General features: G+C 51.8%; 1 protein-coding gene across 3 annotated transcripts in view; it reads right to left on the reverse strand.

Moving 5' to 3' along the window:
• PRR5L (proline rich 5 like) overlaps nucleotides 1–18,900 on the reverse strand; it is a 77,824-nt gene that overhangs the window by 43,466 nt on the left and 15,458 nt on the right. For 2 of the 3 annotated variants that reach the window (XM_080643062.1, XM_080643060.1), the window contains exons 2-4: nucleotides 11,920–12,059; nucleotides 2,026–2,316; nucleotides 481–561 (exon numbers count right to left, since the gene is read on the reverse strand). In XM_080643062.1, coding sequence (XP_080499188.1) covers nucleotides 481–561; nucleotides 2,026–2,189 — 245 coding nt within the window. In that variant the 5' untranslated portion in view covers nucleotides 2,190–2,316; nucleotides 11,920–12,059. The remainder of the gene's footprint in view (nucleotides 1–480; nucleotides 562–2,025; nucleotides 2,317–11,919; nucleotides 12,060–18,900) is intronic. The other variant, XM_080643061.1, reaches the window with a different exon arrangement.

Consider the following 18,900-nt stretch of genomic DNA (forward strand, 5'->3'; position numbering starts at 1 on the left):
GTGTGTGTCCCAACCCTGTTCTAATGGATTATTTGTGTAACAACTCACTCGAATCCACACAAGAATCCTATGGAAGTAGACACATTTTCTATCCATGTTTCACATAAGAGGAAACTGAGGCACAAAAAAGTCGGTCAGTCACTTGGTAAAAAGAACCGCAATAAAACCCCCAGCATTGTGGTTACAGCTGCTTGTCATCTTGCCTAACGTGGTGCCGAAAGGTTAAGCAGGGACAGTCAGTGTTTACAGAATAGAAGACAGCTACCATCCATGAGCCCTCTACCCACTGCCACACACACACACACACACACACACACACACACACACACACACTACATCCATGAACAAATGGATGGACCCCCTCTGGAACAGAAGTCTCTAGACCAATAAGGGTCAATAAGAATCAAGCAGAAAACAAAACTTAAGGTAAAGCCCCCGGTGGGGTAGCGCCCACTGCCCTCTGGCCTGGCCTGCGCATACCTGATGTTTTCATTCAGTGCATAGAGCTCGTTGCTCTGCAAGCCTCCGCCTTTGAAGACGTTGATCACGGCAGTCTGCACGCTGCAAGGAAATAAGTAGAAGCAAGTCCTGGTTAGAGGATCTGCCTCCCCACAGCCACGTCAGCAAACAGCTCAGGGCTGAAGGGGGCTGGAAGGGCAAAAAAAACAACACACAAACAAACAAAAAAATGCAGCATAAACACGGCCACATTTTCATCCCCAGAGCCCATCCTTTTCCTTCCAGGGTTCTTGGAGAGGAAGGAAGACTGAAGTCAAGAGGACCCCCAGGTAGCCCTCTCCCCCCACTTGCTCCTGGCCGGCAGCCTTCCTCCTCCCTCACTGGCAGCCCTGCTAATAAAGGGCAGGGGGCGGCCTTCCCCGCTGAGTCTGAAGGAACCTGATGACGCTTTCTGCAAACAACAGGGACCTAACCTGGCACCCCTTCTCCCAGGAGGCCCTGTCTACAGAGGGCAGCCTGGGGCTCGTGGGAAATGACAATTCCTTGTCTTATTTTTTCTAACAGTACTTTCCTTGGAAGAATCTCACTGGCGCCAGCCTCACTGCCCCCTCTGCTCCCACCCTAGTTAATCCCTTAAAGGGCCACAGTCAAGTCTCCACTCCACCTTCTCTGAGACCCCAATTATTTCCGCAAGGAGCTGATTCCAAGGGTCTCGGGCCTTTTTTAAAGAACAAGGACCCAGTTAACCTCAAAACATTTCAGAGGCCCCTCTCCCTCCCCATCATTAGAGCTGCATTCACTGAGAAAATCCATAACCACCCAAACTTCTGACCCCAAAGCAGTCAGTGAGGCTTCCGGAGAATGCTGCCTTTCATTTATCCGGAGAGTAAGTGCAGAGATTTGAAAAACAGTGGCCACAGGAGCGCAAAGCAGGTTATTGATGCTCTACTCTGCTTGTGCAAGAGAAGGCTGGTGTCTCGAACCTCAGCAAATGGGTAGCAATTATTTATCACCCTATTTGGAAATGTTAATAGCCCAAAGGACTTGCTCTTTCTAGAGTTTAGACTTTCTGCTCTAGATAGAGGAGTAGACATAGTAATAAACAAACAAAACAAAAAAGCCCGGAGTCTCCTCTCCCAGCCACCTGCGGCTCACTCGTCATGTGATGGTCTCTTAGCTTTTCAGATACACATCTGACCTTCCCAAATAGGCAGAAGGTGACTTGAGGTTATGTATATGGTCCCACCCAGGGGTCCTCTGAGTGGGAATGTGACAAGTGAGCATCAACAAGTCACTGTCAGTTCCCACCCCACTGTCCAGGGCTAGGTAACTGGCTCTGCTGGCCTGGAGGCCCCCAGGGGTCCACTCTGCCTCTGCTAAAACAAGGACAGCTCCGATACAGTCCCTGGAGGAAGGCATCCTCTCTTCATCAACTGTCCCTGAAACTATGACCTTCTGACGCAGAGATCTCGGGAGCAGCAGAAGCTAAGCCTGGCCCCGGCCCTGCTCTGGCCCTGGCGGCCCCACCCCCCCCACCCCCCCCCCCCCCCCGGCCGCCTGCTCTACCTGTTCCAGGCCGAGTTGGAGCTCAGCTGCAGGGCCTGGCGAGTGGCTTGGAATCGGGGAAGGTCGCTGAGCACCGGGGAGCTCATGAAGCGCGGTCTGGGCCTGCGAAAGGAGCCCATCTTGTGGACCTCGGCGGGCAGGCTAGGCGTGAAGCTGCGGGTCATAAGTCCAGGTGAGGGGACGGCTTCTCCTCTGGACCAGAAGGTTCCGACTGCCCACGGAAAGGGCTTCTCCCAGGGTGGCTGCCTTCAGGCTCTCGGGTTTTCTTAAAACCACAAATGGAGCCAACACCTGAAAAGAGAGGGCAGCGTTTATTGAAAACTCCTGGGCCACATTTTGGAGAAAGTCAGCTGGGACTTGCGAACCAAATGATCCTAAAAACAACTCCAGGACCACCCCCACCCCCACCCCCCGCCGCCCCATAACATCTTTACCCTGTGGGGTCCCATCCGAAAGTGTTAACAGGTCTGTTTTGGTTTAAACAGTGTTGGTCACCCCACAGTAGGAAGGCAGTGCCAAGGGGGCCAGTTTGAGACCAGCCTGACAGGAAAGTGATTTCTAATTCAGTGGTTGAGTATCGACCTATGAACCAGGCGGTCACAGTTCGATTCTTGGTCAGGGCACATGCCGGGGTTGCAGGCTCAATCCCCAGTGGGTTACGTGCAGGAGGCAGCCAATCAATGATTCTCTCTCATCTTCAATGTGTCTATCTCTCTCTCCCTCTCCCTTTCTCTGTCTGAAATCAAGCTATATATATAAAAGGCTAAGTGACCGTCCGCCCCTCTGACCGTCGGGTACCTAGCACATGCACTGACCACCAGGGGGCAAATGCTCAATGCAGGAGCTGCTGAGCTGCAGTGACTTGGCAGAGGCGGTTCTCAGGTGATGCACCCTGGAACCAGAGAGGAGGGAGCTCGATTTCTCACGGGGCCGCGCAATTCCACCTTCAGCCATGGGTTATGTTGTTGCTGGGCCACTGTCAGCCCCAAATCTGGTTTACTACACACTTGCGTTTGTGCTCCACACCCTGTACAACAGCAACTTTGCAGAGTGCCCTCTTGCACTCTGGGACCCCTCAGGCGATGGCCAAGGCCCGATCCCCACAGGCCAGGCCAAGGGACCCCACCTGCCAGAGGGACCCCACTCACTCCACAGACGCCCTTTGAGCCGTGGCGCCACCCCAGGTGCGGCTGGCCGGGGAGGGACCACAGTAAGTTGGCTCGAGGGCATGTCCGGTCGTCTCACCCAGTCCTGCCCTGCCGGGCACCACCCGGGACCGCCTGCATTAGTCCCTGCATCGGTGCCAGTGCTGCCAGCGGGACGACCAGAGCGTGAGTTTTCTTTCTTTTCCCCACCCCTCCCTGTCCCTCCTCACTCCGCACAGGCCCTTGGAGCTGTGGCACCGCCCCAGGAATTCTAATTAATTTACTTTCAATCCATGCATCAGGTCACTAGTAAAAATATATTTAAAAAAGGAAGCAAAAAAAGAAAAGTGATTTCTAAGCTGTGCTTGACTGTAGTTCCTTTTCAATGCCATCAAAGTTTAGGCACGGGCTGGGTTTCTGCAGACCCCCAGTGTGGTGCATTAAAAGATAGCTTTAAAAAAATGCCTCAAGGAAAACACAAGAGCTCCTTGTCCTGGCACTTGAAAGCCTTCCAGGGATGCCCTCACCATGCCAGCCCATGTGCATTGCTCAGTATTTCCTGAAGTGTCAGTGTCTCTTCACTCGGGCACATCTCCCACCATCCCTGGCCTGCCATTCATTCATTCATCCCATCAGAACAGATTTTTTACGTGTTTACGACCATCAGGAGCTGTGGGGCATCCAAAGATTTCTAAGGCCTGGTCCCTGCCCTCAAGAGGCACCTAGTCTGGGGAGAAGATAACTGTCAGTGTATTCATTCATGCAATAAATATTTGTTGAGCACCAGGCCCTCACTCACGCCCTCACTCACGCATTGGGGATACCATGGTGGCCCTGGAGAACACGACCTCTGCCCTCTGGAGCTTACAACCAGCAGGCACTGTTCCATGTCCTCATTCTTATTCCCTTTCTCGGGCTTTCTGATTGTATCGACTGCTCCTCTTGCCCAGAACTCTCTTCCTTTTCCTCTCTGCGTATCTAAATCTAATTCACTCTGCAGGCTGAGTTCATGGAGACTGTCCCCTGAGCAGTTCCTGGGAGACTTTATGCCTTCCTGGTTAATAGCAATGGCTTTGGAGTGAACCTTGGCTCAAGTCTTAATGAGGCCACTCCCAAGTGGTGAGACTTTGGGCACATGGAGTCTAAGAGTCCTCAGCTGTCAGCCGCCAATGTCATAGGTCTGATGAGATGTGAAATGAGGTCGTGTGACATACCCAGCAGATGTCAGACCCAAGACCCACAGGAGTTGTCTATGTCCATTCAGACCGATAGCTTTCCTTTCTTTTTTACCTTTCAATTTTATTTGGTACTAGAGGCCCGGTGCATGGATTAGTGCACTTGTGGGGTCCCTGGCCTGGCCTGTGGGGATCGGGCCAAAAACGGCTCTCGGACATCCGCCAAGGGGTCCTGGATTGCGAGAGGGCACTTCTCAGGTGATGCACCCTGGAATCAGGCTCCCTCCTCTCTGGTTCTGGGTGCGTCACCCGAGAACCACACCTGCCAAGTCACCGCAGCTTGGCAGTTCCTGTGTTGAGTGTCTGCCCCCTGGTGGTCATTGCACGTCATAGCTACCAGTCCAATGGTCAAATGGTTGGATGGTCGCTTAGGCTTTTATATATATACTAGAGGCCCGGTGCACAAAATTTGTGCATGGAGGGGGTGTCCCTCAGCCCAGCCTGCACCCTCTCCAATCCAGGACCCCTTGGGGATGTCTGACTGCTTCTGCAATCCAGGACCGCTGGCTCCTAACCGCTCACCTGCCTGCCTGCCTGATTGCCCCTAACTGCTCCCCTGCTGGCCTGATCGCCCCTAACTGCCTCTGCCTCGCCCTGCACCCGGGACCCAGGATTCTCTCCTCTGGCCAGCCACAGGCGCTGGCGCTCGGGACTGCGGGGCGGGCGGCTTGTCCCTCTCCAAGGCTGCAGTCTGGCTGCTCCCCATTCCTCTCTTGCGAGCTCATTTCTGCCTGGCTGGTCCCCATTCCTCTCCCCAGTGTTGAGTGTCTGAGCCATTAGGGCATGACGGTGTGAGGGTGTGATGACCATTTTATTAGCTTTTTATTATATAGGAGATATATATATATATATATATATATGGGTTTCAGGTGTACAGCTTAGTGGTTAGACAATCATATACCCTATCTACTGTTCCCCTTGATATTTCCAGTACTCACTGGCACTTCCATAGTTATTACGATGTTATTGACTATATTCCCTATGCTGTACTTTACATCCCGTGACTACTTTGTAACTACCAATCTGTCAGACCAATCGCATTCTTTCTCGGCACCTCTAGACCTGTCCTGTCAGTCTCTTACTCTTTAGTGAACCTCAAGTCCCAGTTGGTGGCTTAGAGTGAGTTTTGGAGCCCATCAGAGTGAAGAACAAAAGGAAACACCACCGAGGTTACGGTCACTTCTTTTCTCCCGGGTTTACAGGTTAGCCCAGAAATATTCCCATGGCCACCTCTCTCACTGGCTGACTCTGCTATGACCCAAAATCCAACACTGAAAGGAAAGGAGATATTCTGGCCATAAATGTCCACCCTCAGGTTGACAGGGGGAGAGGGTTTTGCATTTGAAGAAGGAGACACGGAGGTGTCACCTCCCAATTCAGTGCTGCTCTGGTCGGAAGAGGAACGAGGCTGTGAGACAGGCACCGAGGCCAGCCATCCAGAGAGTGTGGGAGGGGCCTGCCGCTGTCCATAGGCAATGGGCCCGGTGACAATGAACTTGTGAGACCAAGAGCTAAGGAGGGAAGGGCTTGTCCTCCACCTGTGAAATTCAGAGGAAAGCAGAGTCATGCCCCATTTTCTTTTCCAGTCTCCTGCCCCTCCACCCCATTCTCGGAATGAGTCAATAGTGACGAAAATGTATCAATGAATGCTGGGGGAGTCATCATATACGCCTGCTCTCTGTAACCCCACAAGTGCCACCAGAATTTGGAAAGATCTATACAAATCAATGAATGAGGCAAAGAAGCCCTAAAACCACAGATACCCCTTCAGATCCGGACACTGGCTGGCTTTGGGAGTTAACTTGCTCAGTAAAGGCCACACTATTAAAAGAGGTTTATTTCCCGGCCCTTCTTTAAACGGGCCTGCTAAGTGCGATTCCTCTGTGTCATTACAGGATATTAACTCCCTTTACGAGAATCTTAAACTTGGGGGGATGGAACCACCTCCCCCTCGGTGGCAGCTGTACGGGGAAGTAGAAAGGTAAGTTGGCTGGATTCCTCCACCTGTTCACCTTCCGGCTGCCTGCCAAGATGGCCACTTCTCCAGGAGGCTGTGTGATACCAGGGGTCACGGGGCTGGCTCCTGTCCCCCCCCCCCCACTTCTCAGCTGGTGTCCCCCAGGCCTCCCACGCCAAGCCACATGCATATCCAGCAAGACCCATGGGCAGCCCCATCCACACAGATGACCCTTTTTCATAATTTTCAGCCAAAAGGGACGATGCCTGAGGCTCCCACAGCCTCCACACTCCCCCCCCCCCCCCGCCCCCACAGAGGAACACACGAGAAGCTGCGTCTGACTCATGCTGCACCTGCAGAACCTGCCGCCCCCAGGTCCTGGCAGGCGGAGGGCCCAAAGCTGTCTTTGTTCTCGCCACTCGGACTCCGGACAGAGCCAGCAGGCTCTGCAGAGCGCCGTGGAGAGGAAGCTGCGGCAGCAGTGACAAGATGGCCCAAAGAGAAGAGCTGACGCACCCCATACCCACCCATCGCGGCGCTGGCCCCGCCGGCACAGGCTTGTCCTGGCCTAAATGTGACAGATCAGAAAGCAGCAAGATAGATGGGGCCTCGGAGTGCTGCCCACCCAGGCCCCCACTGACAGGTAATCAGAGAAACCTATCAACGCCACCAACGCAAGCTCCCTGACTCCTGATCTCGAAGGTTCCCCAGCCCCACCCAGGCCATTCTGTAAACTCCTTGAAGGCAGGCATGGGGACTTCGTCTCTGAAGCACACTGCTGCTTAAGGCAAGGAGGAAGGAAAGGAGAGCGATCGGGGGCCTCGGCCGCCTGCCCAACAGGACGAGGAGCACTACCACAGCAGGTAAACTTCACCTTCACAAAACCCCACTGGAAGATCAGAGACGTGAAGCAAGCTGCCAGAAGTCACACAGCTCATGAGTGGCAGATCACAGACCGGTGCCCAGACTGGCCTAATGCTACAGCCTACTCCCACCTAGTCATGCTACCAAGCTCAGCCAGGCATGCATCGTGCCTACCAAGTTAGTCAGGAACACTCGGTCACGAGATTTCATATCAAAATGGGAACCTCGTGCCCCTGAGATAGAGAAACTGGCCTAAGGGACTCTCTGACCACATTTGATGGGGGCAAGAGGAACAGGATGAAAGGAGAAAGCAGGACGGCCTAAGTTTGACACCCACTCCTCACTAGCTGTGTGGCCTGGGGCAAGTTACTTGACCTCTCTGAGCCTCTGTTTCCTCCTGCATGAAATGAGCATGCTCACAGCGGCTACCTCAGGGTTGTATTCGGATAAAATGAGTACGTATTTGTAAAGCACCTAGAACTGTGACAAACAGCAAACGCCACATCACTGCTTGTTCAATAAATAAAATAAACGGTTGTTTCTAAATCTCCAAGCAAGGTCATTAGTGGGACTCTGGCAACACTTCCTCCTGCTCATGGCGACCTCAGCAAGACCTAGAAAACATTCAGGAGCAGGCAAGGTCGCTGGTCCCAGGGGGGTCACAGTGCTGTATCGGGACCTCACCTCCTCAGGCCTTTGGTAACTCACGTGTTATTGACTGACCCTTCCTCAAGTCTCTCTGGCATGTTCCTCAGTTTCAGAGTTTTTCTTTTCGTGGGTTTTTTTTTTTATTAATATATTTTTATTGATTTCAGAGAGGAAGGGAGAGGGAGAGAAAGAAATAGAAACATCAAAGATGAGAATCACTGATTGGCTGCCTCCCTCATGCCTCCTACTATGGATCAACCTGCAAACCTGCAACCCGGGCACGTGCCCTGACCGGGAATCAAACCATGACCTCCTGGTTCATAGGTAGATGCTCAACCACTGAGCCACACAGGCCAGGCAGTTTTGGAGTTTTTCCACACATCATCACACTTCTAAAGTTTACTCTGACTCTATAAAGCAGGAAAGCAGAATTCTGTCAAATTAGGAAAGTGAGGGTCAAACTGGCTGAGGGACGTGGCCAAGCTGGGAAGCGCTGGGTCCAGGAACCAGACTCGGCTGCGAGTCCTCCAGCCTCAGGCCTGGCCTTCCATGTGTGCCCCGCCAGTCAGGTCTCCTTTCCCCCTGTGTATTTTTAAATATTTTCATGATGAGACATACTTTAAAAGGAGGTTATACACTCACAAACACATACACCTCAAATCTCTATATATAAAAGCCTAATATGCAAAGTGTCCCCTCAGGAGTTCGACCTACCAGGAGTTCTATCGCTCCCTATGACATGCGCTGACCACCAGGGGGTGGCACAGAATGAAGGAAGGCCCCAGCTGGCAGTTGCTAGGGACCCTACCCGTGCACGAATTTCGTGCACTGGGCCTCTAGTAATGATAATAAACTACCGCCAACTTAAGAAATAGAATGTTTTCTTAGAAATAGAATGTGCTTTTCTGATAACGGCAAACCTGCTGATTTGTTATAAAAAATGTAAACAGTCACAGAAGGCTACCACATAGAGAATGAAAGGCCTCCCTCTGGCCATGTCATCACCTAGGAAGCTCTGGCCAGAACTTCCTGAGACGAGAGAGACATTCTCCGTCCGTGTGTCTAATCCAATAGCCATGAGCCATATGTGGCTACTGAGCCCTTGAAATATGGTTTCATGGTTGAGGGACTGAATTTTAATTTACTTTTTAATAGCCATACTCAAGTGCACACATAATATTTTAATAAAAATGGGTAATTTGTTCTTTCCTTTTAATAATACATCATGGACGTCTTCCCATATCACTTGCTATTCATTTACCTACTTCATTATTTTTAACTAGAGACCCGGTGCACAAAATGCATGCACTCGGGGGGGGGGGGTCCCTCAGCCCAGCCTGTGCCCTCTCGCAGTCCGGGAGCCCTCGGGGATGTCCGACTGATGGACATCCTTAGCATTGCTGTAGAGCGGGAGAGGCTCCCGCCACCACCGCTGCACTTGCCAGCCGTGAGCCCGGCTTCTGGCTGAGCAGCGCTCCCCCTGTGGGGGCGCACTGACCACCAGGGGGCAGCTCCTGCATTGAACATCTGCCCCCTGGTGGTCGGTGCGCATCATAGTGACCGGTTGCTCCGCCGTTCGGTTGATTTGCATATTAGCCTTTTATTATATAGGATGGTTTCTTAACTATTTCATTTAAGGGATACCATAACGTCACTTAACCAGTCCCCTACAGGTGGATTTTCAGTAGTTTCCCGTTTTTGTTACCACAAAGAATGAGCATTTTTGCCAGTCTTAGCAACCACATGACCCTTTGTGTGGATGCATTCCAGAAGTGGAACTGCAGGGTCAAAGCGCCCGAGAATTCTTAGCTAGCGACACCCACCCCCTGCAGAAAGGAGCCGAGAGGCCCCAGGCCTGTAGCTCCAAAGCATGAGCAGCCACTAGAGCAGCCGTGGGCAAACTACGGCCCGCGGGCCGGATCCGGCCTGTTCGGCTGTTCTATCTGGCCCACGGAGCAGAAAGAGCGGAGGGTTCTCTTGCTCTCCCCTCCGCTCCTTTACTTTGAATTTATATTAGTTCACACAAACACTCCATCCATGCTTTTGTTCCGGCCCTCTGGTCCAGTTTAAGAACCCATTGTGGCCCTCGAGTCAAAAAGTTTGCCCACCCCTGCACTAGAGGTTTGGGAATCAGACCACCCCTGGCATCAATGCTTACTCTGCCACTCACTGACTGTGGTGGGCCAAAAGCTGGCGCCCTAAAGATATAGTCACTTCTTAGTCCCCGGAACCTCTGAATATTACCTTCGATGGCAAAAGATGTGATTATCCACGGGGGCCTATAAGTATAATCACCTGTCTCCTGGTAAGAGGGATGCAGAAGGAGACCGGAAACAGGAGAAGGAAAACAAAAAACACAGAGCTACAGAGAGAAGGTGATATGAAGATGGAGGCAGAGACTGGAGGGATGCAGCCCCAAGCCAAGGAATGCCGGCAGCCACCACAGAAGCTGGAAGAGAAAAGAAACCTATTTCCCAATGTCAGCTAGAAACCAGTAAGCTGGGAGAGGAAAGGGGTGTGTGGGGGGTGGAGGGGGTTGTCCCCTAGAGCCTCTTGAGGGAATATGGCCCTGTGACACCTTGATTCTGGACTCTCGACCTCCAGAACCGTGAGAGAATAAATTTCTATTGTTTAAAACAGCCACAGTTGTTAATGCAGCCACAAGAAATGAAAACACTCACTGTGGGACCACTCTGAACTGCAGTGTCTACATTTGAAAAGTGGGAGTAGGAAGCCACCCCGGCGAGTTGTTATGGCGATGAGAAAGATTGCCTACGAAGTGCCTGTCATGATTCCCGGAACTATGCAGGTGCAAGATACAGGGGCAGTGGAGGGTCAAGCGAAGGTGCTAGCGCCAAGCTTACCGTGTGACCCGGGCATGGGACCTAGGATTGCTAAGGGGCTGGATGAGATGATTTAACTAAGGTTTAAAATAGTCCTGGCATGCGTAAGTGCTTTATAAATATTACCTGTTATTTATTTTCGTTACCACCATCTAGGGCTACCAAAACCAAGTACCACAGACGGAGACTTAAACGGCAGACGTTAATTTTCTCACAGTTCTGGAGGCTAGAAGCTCAAGATGAAAGTGGCAACCGGCTTGGTGTCTTCTGAGGCCTCTCGCCTTGGCTCGCAAAGGGTCACCATCTCACTGTGTCCTCACGTGGCCTTTCCTCTGTGTGCGAGCATCCCTGGTGTCCCTCTGTGGGTCCAAATCTCTTCTTACGAGGACACCAGAGAGACTGGATGAGGGCCCACTCCCACGACCTCATTTTAACTTGCCCTCCCCTTTGAGGACCTGTCTCCAAATACAGTCGCATTCTAAGGTGCTGGAGGCTAGCTCTTCAACATATGAATTTTAGGAGGACACAATTCCACCACAACTACCACCACCATCATCATCATCATCATCATCATCATCACAAAAAGTTCTTCATCTAATGTCTCTGAGTCAAAGAAACCACAGTGTTGCCCTAGCACAGTGGTCAGCAACTCATTAGTCAACAAAGCCAAATATCAACAGTACAACGATTGAAATTTTTTTTGAGAGACAAATTTTTTAAACTTAAACTTCTTCTAACGCTACTTCTTCAAAATAGACTCGCCCAGGCCGTGGTATTTTGTGGAAGAGCCACACTCAAGGGGCCAAAGAGCCGCATGTGGCTCGCGAGCCGCAGTTTGCCAACCACTGTCCTAGCAGGTTTGGCTCAGTAGATAGAGCATCGGCCTGTGGACTGAAAGGTCCCAGGTTCGATTCCGGTCAAGGGCATATGCCCGGGTTGTGGGCTCGACCCCCAATAGGGGGCATGCAGGAGGCAGCCGATCAATGGTTCTTTCTCATCATTGATGTTTCTCTCTCTCTTTCCCTCTCCCTTCCTCTCTGAAATCAATAAAATATATTGGAGAAAATTAAAAATAAAAAAACCACGGTCTTTTGGTAGGTGTTCTCTTTTGAAGGACCAAGGCGGTTAACTTTTAGGAAAATGTGCTTCTAAAATGATTTGAAGGTTAAGTTTTGGGTGCTTAAAGGGTTCGCTTCCATTACCTGGGAAGCTGGGGTCCTGGGCTCCTGACGCGCTGTGGCGGTCACAGGGTGATGGGGCCTGATGGCTGCCCTCGCTCTCCAGGCTCACCACGCAGGGGTTTTCTTGAGAACCTCCATGCTCAGGATCCAGGATGTGTTTCCTGGAGAAAAAGAAGGTGGGGTCTTGCTTTCTCATCCCAGCTGCCCAGGCCAGGGCACAGGGAGCGGGCACAGCCAGCAGGCGGGGCCAGCAGGCAGAAGAAGGTGGTACTCTTCGTGGAAAATGCAAATGAATTCCACTAAGGCACCGACCCTGGACTCTGAAAAGGGAAGTCGAATCATGGCACAACTTAAAATAAAGAAGTGGGAGGCTTGTAATGACTGAGGCTTCCAGGAAAAAGCCACTCTGCGCGTAAGTAACAAAGAAGTCAAAGACAACAGCACAGTCTGGTGTGGCTGCCTGAAAAGGAGGGAAAGGCAGTTCCCAGGGAAACCACTCAGCCAGCCCAGTTCACAGGCGCCCCTCGGGAGCTCCCGCAGTCAGGAGGCCCAGCGTGGGGCTCTTCCCGTCGTCCGGGGACAGGGGCAGGGAGATGAGCGTCCTTCAGCGGCACTGGGGCTCAGATACTGTCATTGACCTCGACCCATCCACTCTAACTGCAGCCAGAATTACCTTTATAATGACAACGAGGATGAGAGCAACAGGACCCTTTAATGAGGCCAACTGTGGAACAGGCACTCGGCATGCATCGTTTCAGCGTTTTTAAAGTGAACGTAGAGGGTCGCGACCAACCATCTTTAATGAAATAGGTTAGAATAGAAAACATCAGCGCGCATCGATCGCATGTGGGGGAGACATATAGCTTACATGGGTACTCATGTGAACCCACAGGAAATGTATCACATGCTTCATACTGTATGTAGCAGTCAAAATGTGAGAGAGCCCCCGTGTCTGATCTGCACAACCTCCAGGATGCGATGACCATCCCCATGTTACAGAGAAGGAAATGGAAGTGCCACGTGATGAACTTGCCTAAGGTCATACGGCTTGTGACAGGAGGTGCTGGGGCAAGAACCCAACAGTCCAGAGCCCACTACACTCACATCACCCTGTAGCTTCAATGCCTTCAAAGGTTCCATAGAGCTCTCAGTACACTAGTAAATCCCCAAGCCCCATCCTCACACCGTAACCTCCCACCACTGCATGCCAGCTCTTTGGCCTTCCTTCATTTCCTCCAACACCACCTGCTCTTCCCTGCCCCAGGTCCTTTGCACATACTGTGCCCTCTGTGTGAAATACTTTCCCCCCTCTTCTCCAGGTTCATACCCGCACACATTTTATCACCTGTTCAGAGGCCCTCCTTCACCTCTACCCCTGATTAGATCACATCAGCCCATAGACCACCCTCCTCGCCTCCTTTATTGCCCCGTCACAGTCTACCACAATAAATGACTATGGATCTACTTCTTATTGCTTTTGTTCAGTCCATAAGGGCAGGGACTATGTCTATCTTGTTCTCAGATGCATCCCCAGGGCTTCCTGCAGTGCTGAGATTCACAGATATTTGATGAATGAGCAAAGGAACCAGCCATGTGAGACGAGCTATGGCTGGGAGGGGCACAGGAACTGTAAGCAAGTGTCACCTGAGAACACCAACACCTAAAACTAGGGCTTTACCGACGCAAATATTCTGGTTTTGAAATTAGATCATTCCACGTTTAAATCCAGCCTCTACAATGTCTGAGCTGCGTGACCTGGGTAAATGACTCAAACTCTCTGAATCTATTTCCTCATGTGTCAAATAAGTGTGATACTGCTCTCAATGTTGTGAAGATTAAATAAGATGGCTTAGATCATAGCCTGGCCCCTGGTAGGGTCCCCCAAAAAAACTGCAGCTAGCATTAACATTTTTATAAAACACTGTATTCTTCCCTAAACCCTCATAGACTCCAAAAGGTGACACAGGGCCAGGGTATGGGGCAACAGGCCCTCTCACGCACTGCTAGGACAGCAGTGTGGGGCAGCTGCTAGGGAGGGAAATTTGACAAGACCCACCAAAATGACAAAAGTTACCACCTCTGACCCAGCAATTCTACCTCCAGGAATTTTACTCCAGGCGTGTCAAGTGACCTATGTAATGGGGATTTTACTGCAGCCGCCTTTATGACGGCGACGGGTGGAAGAGAACCTAAATGCTGGGCATCCGAGGACTGGCTGTGGGACCTAGCGTGTCCCATATGCTGGAACCCCATGCAGCTCTAAGAAGGGTAAAAACTAGGCATTGTTGGGGTGCTCTCCAGGGGACACACTAAATGCAAGGGTGCTAAAAAGCTAAACGCAGAATCGTGGGTGTACACATCACCCTACCATCGACGTAAAAGGAAGGTGAGAAGAGCGTTGACATAGTTCATTAAACGTGAGTAAGATGTCTTTGAAAGGACCAACCGGAAACTACTAACACTGGTTTCCCGCGGGGGAGGGAGCTGGGTGGCAGGAACACCGTGGGGAAGATTTGTCTCTATAAACCTTCCTGTCCCTTTGGATCTTGAAACATGAAAATGTGTGACTTACCCAAATACGTAAGTGAGGACAACCGTGAGCCCCCTGGCCTGCCCCCTAAAAAGGAAAGTCAGAAAGACAGCTTACAGGATTTGTTCAAAGCCGCTCAGCTCACGGAGGGAGGGAGCCAGGCTTCCAACTTGGCTTCTGATCCGATCCCAAGCTCAGCACTCTATCCATTACAGTCCGTCCACTCGACGCCCTCCCCTCCCTCGATGGCTGCCAGCTCCCTGGCCTGCCTTCGTTTCCTCCAATGCCACCCACTTACAGGAGGCAGCCACGACTCGGTCCAATCTGGTCTTTACCATCTCAGGCTAGAAGCCCAATTTTTACCAGATCTGAATTTTTCAAGAAAAGCCAGAAATCCAGATTTTCAGAAACGCAAAATCACCCGATTTTTGTGTAAGTGTTGGCGGTGAATTCGCCAAGCTGACGAGCACTTTAGGAGCCTGACCTATAGGTGCATGACCTTTATTTGATCCCATCCCAGCTACGGCCACCAGCCTTCTCACACCTTTTACCCAAGGCCTATGCTGCCACTGTGGCCTTGGGCCAGTCCTTTCCCTTCCCTGGGGCTTCTGACTTATCAATTAAGAGTTCAGCCTAATCTATGGCCACAATGATCTCTCAGCATCACCAGGTATACATTCAGCCCCTACCTGAGAGCCTGGGCACCTCTGAGAGAGCAAATGCCACAGCGCAAACCCAGAACCTTCAGCCCAGGCCTCCACTCCCACCTGCCACATCATCTAGTTGGCCAGCCTCTTAACCGACCAGCTCTCGGTCTCATCTCACTCTGACCCCACCACCGAGTCCTCAATTCCCCTTTGTGTTGAACCCACAGATCCACAGTTCCAACAGGGCACGCCAGCCGCGCCCGGGCTGTGGCTGAAAGAAACCCACAGCGAACAGAACCCACCGAGCCAACCTGAGAAACTGGGTCTGAACTCCACACCATGCCCCGCCCACTGGATGGACACCAAATCAGAAGCAGGTTTTCAAGACCAGTGAGACCGTTTTGCACATCAACTGCCAATCATCGACTGTTTGATTACATTTACTGCTGATAAGAATATAGTATCCATCGTCACAGGTCGGTCATGATGGTCGGAGGGCGCCAAGACTCTTGGCATCTGCCATCTCCGTTCATTTCCACCCTACACCCGTGAGGTAGGTTTCATTATTCCCAGTTTGCAGATGAAGAAACTGAAGCACGGGAATGAAGTTGCCTAAGGTCAGAAGACTGGTAAGAGGGACCCGGAGTCAAATGCTATCTGACTCCAGGCCCTGAGCTCCTAACCCCTCCGTTAAGCAACACTGTCTGCCGGTGCAGAGACGAGAGCTCAACGCCACCCGCGGCTTCCCCTCTTGAAGGTCACCGACAGCTTCTTACCTTGTCCAGGCAGCAGGCGCTCTCTGCGCCTTACAGGAAGGAGGCTGTGTTTCTTCACAGCACTTAGGAAGCAAGCTGAAGTCACCGTGTTTGTTTACTTGTTCACGGTCTGACCAGCCCTGAGAGCAAGTTCCTCAAAGTCACAGACCTTGCCCGTCTCGGTCACTGCAGCATCCTGGCCACAGGGAAGGTGCCCAGGAAGTAGTCTTGAGTGACAGAATGAAACGTGGACTTTCAAGCCACCAGGGAGAACGGTCTTCCCATTTCCAAGGGACCAGAAACATTCCCTTCACAGCGGACTGCACTCAGGTCCACCTAAGCGTTATTATTTTAAAATAATTTTATTGATTTCAAAGAGGAAGGGAGAGGGAGAGAGAGAGACAAACATCAATGATGAGAGAGAATCATCGATCGGCTGCCTCCTGCACGCCCCGCACTGGGGATCGAACCCACAACCCGGGCATGTGCCCTGGCTGGAAATCGAACCGTGACCTCCTGGTTCCTAGGTCGACGCTCAACCGCTGAGCCACGCCGGCCACCTAAGCATTATGGACCGTGGACCCTGGGTCTGTTTGCTGGCTAGTGGAGCCTACAAACTTGGCAGAGGAGACACGCCCTCTGCACAGCGCAGCCTGTTTGTTTTGATCGAGGACAGACTTCCCAACTCTTAGGAGACAAAGGCCGGCTGAGGGACAGACACTCACTTCTACAAAGGAGAAAAGGTTAAGGTCACGTTTGGACTACGGAAAAGGCTCCCCAGGAAGAATGAGACCACTTTCTCAGCACTTCACTGGAAACCGAGTGCAGACAGAAGAGCCTGGAAGTCAGAATGGTGAGGTAGTCAACACTGCGCACACAGGATGCAGGCTCGAGTGTCTGTCTCCGCTTAACAGCGTCCGCTAAACGTCCACAGGACTCCGGGCACTGACAGCTTAGACCCGTCGTCTAGCAAGGATCATTGCATCACCCCATCACCACCCCACTGGCCTGCAAACTGCTGTGTAATCACCAGAAAACTCCCCCGCTTTGGTACCAGTCAAGCAAAACTGTGGGGAAGAACCACACGTCTTACTTACTCATCTCTAAGCCTCACGTGTAAGTACCGAGTTTCTCAGAGTGCAAATCGTTTGGGTGTGGCCCGTGCTCGCCATCCAGGGAGATTCTGCAGGGCCTGTCGCAGATGATAAACCAAAAGTCTAGACATCAGCCAGCGGGAGCTGAACTGGCCATTATGGGAGCAATTACACTTCTGACACGTAACATACTTAAGACCTCGGTGGGGGACAGAGCCGTCCAACGCTACTGTCTGGCAGCCACGGGAGTTTTAACGACGGGGAAATGTGCTCTAGACGGACATGTGCTACTTATTAAGACATAGCTGCGCTCTCAGCTGCACGGGCAGATGAAACGCCTTTTCAGAAGACAAGGAGATGAAGGGAAAGGAACCTTCTCCCGGGTCATGCAGTCAGGCCTGAGAGCCTTGAACATCAGGGGGTCAAAAAGCCGAAGGGGCTCTCAGAGCCATCGTCTCCCCGAGGTCACGAGTTCAACTCGGGTGCATTCAACTACCAGACGGCAGAAGGCCCACTGGGTGCCAGGGTCTGAGGAGAGGAAGCCGTTTGGGGCAAAGGAGAAGGGAGTGTGGGTCCCGTGCCCCAGGGGCTCGCAGGAAATACTCCAAAGCCACGTTATACATGCAGCTGGCCACCACGGACCGTAACTGAAGACAGTTGAAACAAGACGGAGGCAGAAAGGTGAAATCCCCTTCTCGAGTTACAAGGCAACACTAAGGGAAGGTCAGCCGAGAAGGGTGAGGTCCCCACTGCCTTGGCCTGTTCTGCGGGGAGTGCGGCCGTGGGGCCTGGAAAGGACAGTTGGGTGGTTTGAGAGCTTTGGGGAAGCCTAGAAGGAACTGATTGTCCTGTCGGTCAACAATATTTTTTTTAAATATATTTTATTGATTTTTTACAGAGAGGAAGGGAGAGGGATAGAGAGTTAGAGACATCGATGAGAGAGAAGCATCGATCAGCTGCCTCCTGCACACTCCCTACTGGGGATGTGCCCGCAACCAAGGTACATGCCCTTGACCAGAATCGAACCCGGGACTCTTCAGTCCCCAGGCCAACGCCTCTATCCACTGAGCCAAACCGGCTAGGGCATACAATATTTTTAATTATCTCAGAACACCACAAAGGATTACCACGTTTGCCCACTAATTCTGACTCCAGACGTTTACAATGTAAGTGGCCACGCAGCTCCCACGGCGGTGGGCCCAGCAGCCAGCAGCCAGCAAGCCGCAGCAGAGTTCTCCAAAATGACGGCAGCAGCTGACGTGGCCTCCCCCAGAGACAACTGGGGAGCGGTCCCAAACCAGTTCCAAAGCCCTGGTTAGAACGAACCAGCAAGTGTAAAAGGCTTTCCACAGAGGATTTACGCCGCTGAGGTCACGAGCAGGTCGTGGCAGGGTGTCCGGCAGCTCAGTGCAGAATAATGCAGACACACATCCCAGCCCTTGCTGGATTTCTGCCCCAGTCCTTGGGAAAAACGACAAAAAACAAATTCGCGCGGGTATTGTCCCAGGCTCGGCTTAAGCTGACACCTAGACTAGTTCCCGGATGGCTGAGGGAGCCCAAGTGGTCCCTTAACCCTAGTATTTGCTTGAAATCTAACTGCTGACACAAATGCCTTCAACAAAACTCGGAATCTGGACTTGGCCGGTGTACCTCATCAGCTGGGCGTAGTCCCACGCACTAAAAGGTTGCGGGATTGATTCCAAGTCAGGGCACATGCCCAGGTTGCAGTCTCGATCCCTGGTAGGGGGCATGCATGAGGCAGCTGATGGATGTTACTAGGCTCTTACATCGATGTTTCTCTCTCTCTTTCTCTCCCTCTTCCCTTCCTCTCTCTCTAAAAATCAATAAACTATTAAAAAAAAGAAAAACAGAACCTGACCGGTGTCGAAAAGAACCAACAAACTGGAGAAAGTTCTGGAACCAGTGAGGAAAGAAGCAAGAAACTGGAGGTGTTGCCCAGTGTTGGCTCAGTGGAT

This window comes from Plecotus auritus, assembly GCF_963455305.1.
Source record: "Plecotus auritus genome assembly, chromosome: 9".
NCBI lineage: Eukaryota > Metazoa > Chordata > Mammalia > Chiroptera > Vespertilionidae > Plecotus > Plecotus auritus.